Source organism: Triturus cristatus, chromosome 5_1, assembly GCF_964204655.1.
Source record: "Triturus cristatus chromosome 5_1, aTriCri1.1, whole genome shotgun sequence".
NCBI classification, from domain to species: Eukaryota; Metazoa; Chordata; class Amphibia; order Caudata; family Salamandridae; genus Triturus; species Triturus cristatus.
Window position 1 is genome coordinate 45,482,658 of NC_140587.1, and position 6,000 is coordinate 45,488,657.

General features: G+C 49.1%; 1 protein-coding gene across 2 annotated transcripts in view; it reads left to right on the plus strand.

Annotated features, from left to right (window-relative positions):
* Positions 1-5,177, plus strand: part of LOC146830124 (uncharacterized) — a 163,799-nt gene extending 158,622 nt beyond the window's left edge. For both annotated transcript variants that reach the window (XM_085604352.1, XM_085604354.1), the window contains one exon: positions 4,691-5,177. In XM_085604352.1, the coding sequence (XP_085460478.1) occupies positions 4,691-4,713 (23 nt within the window). In that variant the 3' untranslated portion in view covers positions 4,714-5,177. The remainder of the gene's footprint in view (positions 1-4,690) is intronic.
* Positions 5,178-6,000: the final 823 nt, after the last annotated feature.

A 6,000-nucleotide genomic window follows, 5' to 3' on the forward strand; every position in this document is an offset into this window, starting at 1 on the left:
CCCAATACCTCTGTGCCAGGACAGGTTCATTCTGTGTTGATCCGCTCACAGCGTACTTCAGTCCTTCCTCCTCTAGGCGATATCATCAGCCGAACCAGAGTCAGCTGCCATCTCACTGCTCTCGGGAGGGACTGGGCTGCTCCCCCCGCCGCTAATCCGTGCCACCACCTGCATCGCATTCCGCCGTTCCAGCTGTATCTCTTCTTGCGTGGGGGCCAAAGTCTCTCTTAGGGTTCTTCGATTTCGGGAGTGACTAGTTCTTCTCCGTCTCCTTTCCGCAACTCGTATTGGTGCCATCTCTGCATGGCTGTCCAGCCACTCTTACGTCTCCTGCTCTGTCTTAAAGAACTCAGTACCCCTGCGGGTGACCACTCGCAGCGTGGCTGGATACTGCGTTGTATACTTGAAGTCCAGTTGCCGCAGCCGCTGCTTCACATCTCGGTAATAGCCTCTCAGACGTTGGACCACGCTAGAAAAATCCGGGAATATTCGCACCACTGAGTTGTCCACCGCTATGTCTCCCTTTATACGGGCTGGTGCAAGGATGTGGTCCCTATCCCTGTAGTGAAGTAATTTCGCTATCACCACTCGCGGCGGGGCGCCCCGCGCAGGCGGTTTTGCAAGTACTCGGTGCGCTCTCTCTCTAGAGCGAAGAATCTCGATAAACTTTCGGGCTCCACGTCTTCCCGCGGCCATTTTTCCAAGTACTTGATCATATTGCGACCTTCTATTTTTTCAGGCAAGCCTATGATTCTGACATTGCTTCTCCTTGATCTGTTTTCAGCATCTTCCACCTGAGTCTCCAGTATGCGCACCAGGGCCTCAAGCGCTGTTAGTCATCGCTGCATTATCGCAATGTCTGGCCGCACCTCTGTTAAGTGATCCTCAGTTTTTTTAACATGGTCTGCCAATTTTTTGTGGTCTTCCCGCAGTAGGCCCAGGTCCAGCCCCATTGTGCGTGGTGTCCCCAGAGTGCTCTGCCTGGCGCTGGGCCCCCATCTCTCCTCTGCTGTGTGCTCTATTGGGGCCTCCTCTTTGTCTTTTTTCTTTTGAACTTTCCCCATCATGTCTCCTGGGTCTGTGTGGCCGCTGGTACCACGTGGGCTCATTGGGCTCTGTTAGTAGATTTTGTGGCATACTAGTGCACCTTCCCTGCTGGGTGCTCTGCGATCTGCTGTGCAGGCTAAATCTGCCGACTTGGCTCGCCACTGTCCCTCGGTTCTGAAACGCGCTCTCTTCAGGATCAGTCGAGGGCTCTAGGTTGGCACTCTGCCCAGCGCAGTAAGCTCTTCTGGGTCCTAGCGGTCTCCCCTGTTGTCCCCCTCTCCTGGCCGCAGTATTTGCCCGCAGCGGGGCACCATCAGCGGGAGGGTAGCACCGTCTCCAGCCACTCCCTCTCTCATCTTCCGCTGCTTGGGGTCCCAGGCAGTGCCGCCGACCTCCTCAGGGTGCCGTCTAAGCAGGTTTCCCCTCCAAGGGCTTCCCCGTCATCTATGTGCTCCCCGCTCTCTGCTGGCACTGCCTGGGTCACACTTTCGGGGCCTCACCCGCTTCCTCCAGTCGCAGAGAGGCTCCCAATTTGATCCTCCAAGATGTGAGAGCCAGCCGCTCCTCTCTGCTGTGCTGGAGGCAGCTCCTTGGTGCAGGGAGATCCCAGGCTCGCTCCTCTGCCTCAGCTGCTTGGTCCTCCCCCTCGCAGTTGGTCCCTGTGCAGAGCGACGTCCAAGGGGAGGCCGCAGTGCCCCTCCCATTTCACCAGCAAGCAGTGTCTCCGCCAAGCAACTTGGCGAGGTCCCCAACACTGGCCCATGTCCCTGTGGTCGCTAGGCCCTTAGGGTTGCTGGGGCTCACCACCGTTCACGCTTGGGGTCCCCCCACTCCTCTCTCATCCAGGGCGGCACACTCGCTTCCCTCTGCCGCCGTCCACCAAGGGTCCTCTGGCTGCACCGCCCCCTTCTCATCAGGAGGGGGGAAGAAGGAACCTCTCCTGCAGCAGGCCTCCTAACTGCAAGTCCAGTTCACTCAGCGGCCCTCGGGAACCTCCTGTTACCTTCTGTATGCAGCAGGCGGGCTGGGGCAGTAATACGGCCCCACGCCCGGGCCTGCCATGCGGAAAGTTCAGTCGCACCATGTTCGTCACTGTTTAAATCCTCCTCAGCGTCCACGGGGAGATTTGAGGGCCAGGCTGCTATCCTCTCAGCAGCGGTATGCTAAAGCACCCGGCCCTCGGCTCGCTGCATTCCGATGCGCACCACAAATGGAAGAGTCTCCTCAGTACCATTACTAGCCCTTGGGCGCCGTCATATTGAATTGCCGTCTTGTGGGGCTCCGCAGCTGCAGCTTTCCTGCCTTTGCCCACCAGGATGGGGTCTCTCTACTTCTGGGGCACACCTCTCCTATCTTACAAGTGTGGGGGTGCAGTGCCGGGGCTCTCGGCCCTCTCAGGGCATCAGGATGGCTCTTGGTAGCGGCTGGCCGACCAGAGCGAGCAAGCTTCGCTGCTTACTCCATTGGCGCCAAGCCACGCCCCGTCTGTCCCTGCCCTTGCAGCCGATTTATTTTGGTAGCTTTACTTTCAGGCTCCCTGGCTTCCGGCAGTCTCAGCCAGAAGTCTCTTTCTGTATGATGCCTGCCCAGATGCTAACAGCATGTGCCTAACCACAGAAGGAGAAAGTAGCAGGTGGCACAAGGCTTATCTACCAACCACAACTAGCTGTCAGCACTCCAGAAGAGCAGGAACAGACAGGTACTCATCCTTGCTATACCCTGTTTAACATTTTTGGGACCTTTTTAAGTTTTCCTCCAGTGGACTTGAGAATCTGTGGGCTTGGGTTTTTGTCCAACATTCAACAGTACAGCCTCGGTTCACTGGTAAGGGGCTGCACCCCAAGTCGAAGGTGTTTAACCCCTTCGCTGCGACGCGAATTCCGCCGCAGCGCTGGGGGAGCTTGGGGGGGTTGACGGCGCCGCTGTGCTCATGACGGAGCCACGCCGTCATGAGTCACGGGTGAGCTGTGCTCATGACGGCGTGGTTCCGTCATGACTCCACCCACTGCGCTAATCACCCACACAGGCGGGGAATTAGCGCGGCGTGGGAGGAGCGGCCGCCAACGGCCGCAGCATGACGGAACCACTCCGTCATGAGCACAGCGCAACCGTGGCTCATGACGGAGTGGTTCCGTCATGAGCGGGGAAGGGGTTAAGGGTTACTGCCGGTACATACGAAGCCATGAGGAGATAGATTGCTGGATGCGGCAGCTTGTAGTTTAAAATGTGAGCCCAAATAACAACATTTAATGAAAATATCAGAAGTATTTTTGACACTACAGCCAACACAATTTCATTAGACAACAAAACATATATACATTTTGAAATTACATATCAACAAAAATATTTATAAAATTATTTTGATACTGCAGGTGCACCAAGTGAAACAACAAAGCAGTACGCATGATGGTGAAAAGATGTCAAATACATAAAACAAAAACAAAATGGAGCGTAAAAAGTAACTCAAACATAAAAGATAAGTACTCACAAGAGTAATGTCCTTATTGCTCACAGTGTTTATAGCAGAATTAATAGTAATTATAGTCCAAAACATCAATATTGTCAATGTTTCGACCCTGAAGAGAACAACTTAAGGAGGAACTTCATCAGGACAAACACGGGGGAAGATAGCACCTTAAATATAAATGGTAAATGTACAATGAATGTCAACAATGAGTGAGAAAAATACACTAATTTGTGAAGAGAAGGGACACCTTACTCAGGAATCCAAGAATAAATCAAGACTTTGAGTAAAATACAGAAAAGAAGGGAATTAGTAGCTGTGGTATTTACAAGGAAATAATGTGAAACACACTGATATGCATATGCTTTGAAAATAGGTAATATGGGCTTACAATGAGGAATTTAAATGATATGTTCTTGAGGTAGAACATTAAGGAAAAGTTTTTACTGAATATAAGCACCAAGAAAGAAAGAAACTATGGTACCAGAAATTGAAAATCATGCGAACTCACCAAGACTGATAGAAAAATGCTTCAAAAAGAAAACACGTTGAAGTGCGGAAATTAATTTTATGTTAAGCTAAATTTGTGGAATTTCCTGAAATTTTGCATCATGCTTTTCCCTGTAACTTTCAGCTGCAGAACTCTGGTTCACACAGAAAACATCTTGCTTGACCGATGCTTTCTGCTCAAACCAGTGTCCTGCTGGTATCTACAAAGACTTTTCGCATTGTTTGAAATTTCCACTTGAGATACCAGTCAATCAAATTTCATGCAATTTGTTTGTAATTCTCTGCAAAACTTCACAAAATAATGTGCAACCCTAAACAAAGTTTACATGAGTTACTGGTTGGAGACTGGTTAGAGGATGATAATGTTTCTAAGCCAACCCAAGACATTTTTTGCTCAGACTAGTGTCCTATGGCCAAAAATTAGGCAAAATAGCAGAACAAGCTCATGGGGACAAATGACATGAAATACACATAACTCATAAAATGTGAATTATAGGAGATTACAAGTTAGTATTTGAAGCTTCTTCCAGTTCTACTCATACCAATCTCATCATTGCTCTCTACATGTAGCTACTACCCTACATGTCTTGATTTCTATTCAAAGCTTTCAAGACTGCTATGGCAAGACCAGTCTGTCTTTATACCTTTCTTTCTTTAATCGTAACCTAGGTGCTGTCGCAGCCCTGAAGTAAGATGTCGGAGGACACCTAGAAGCTTGTGGATTCTCAATGGACGCCCTCTCGTCTTCAGGCTCCTGCTAGCTTCAGTTTGCCCCTGGACTGATGCTCGCTTCCCTGCTTAGAGCACCCCTCTGTTCCTGTTACCTCTCTCTCAATCTGTCGGAGATCTCTTTCGAATCACTGTTAAACCTCCGTGACGGTTTGTCTATTGTCCATCTGGACTTCAAAGACTTCATCCGGGCGACCCACATGTGAGGATTGGATGCTTGTTTTATTCTTATGGACAAGCAAGGGTAGCCCATAAGTAGTTCATAGGCAATCTGTTTTTGCTTGTATTTCTTTTGCTTGCATTTTCTGGGGACCCGCTTTTCAATGCTTCCCAATGTCTATGCTTTTGTATAAGTACATTATGGTGTAACACATTTTCTGTGCTTTAAATTTGAGTAAATGAATGATCCCTTGGTTGGCCAAACTGAGCACCTGGTTAGAAGTCAACTTCATTGTTGCTTCCAGTGTCACGGACCAGACACTCTGAGCTCCTACAAGTCGAAACCATTTGCAGCACTTGTCTGAGGCTGATGTGTTCTCCATTCTACTTCTTCTCATACCATCTACCTTCCCTTGACCATTAGTAATCAGAACCTGGGGTTGTAGTGTTTGGCCCCTTTTTGCATTAAATGAGGAACTCTTCAGTTCAAATCTTTGTTCCCATTACATTGTAGATTTCATGGAAACCTGGGTCTACATAGATGGGGTGTTCCAGACTTGTATCTTCTCCTTCTCTCCTCAATCAGCACAAAGTTCCTGAGCCTCATTCAGTGGAGTTTAACACTTTACAAAACTCGAAAAATTCTATTTTTTATTACTTTCATGATACCAAACTTCAAATTCTTATCTTTTCTCATTTAGACTGTGAGCCTGGTTTAGACCCCGGAGGACAACTATAGTCTGTCAGGGTGCTGTAGGACTTAGTGTCCACCACCCTGACTGACAATAGTCCATCCTATTTAGAGAAGACTGCGATCCTAGTGGTCACCTCTGTACATTGGAAGAAAACACTGTCTAAGCGGTTCCCTTCAAGGTACACAATGTTGGGTAGATGGCCGCTGTCAGTTTTGATGGCTGTTAACCAATCTTTTAACAATTTATATTTTTCAGAAGTAAATTCCCAAAGTAATGCAATGTAATGTAACTTGGATCTGTAGAGTGCGAAACTTGTCACCCGTGAGGGTATCAAGGCTCTGAGTAGGTGCGGGCTCTGCAAGAAGGATCAGTGGAAGAGCCAGGTTTTCAGTTTCT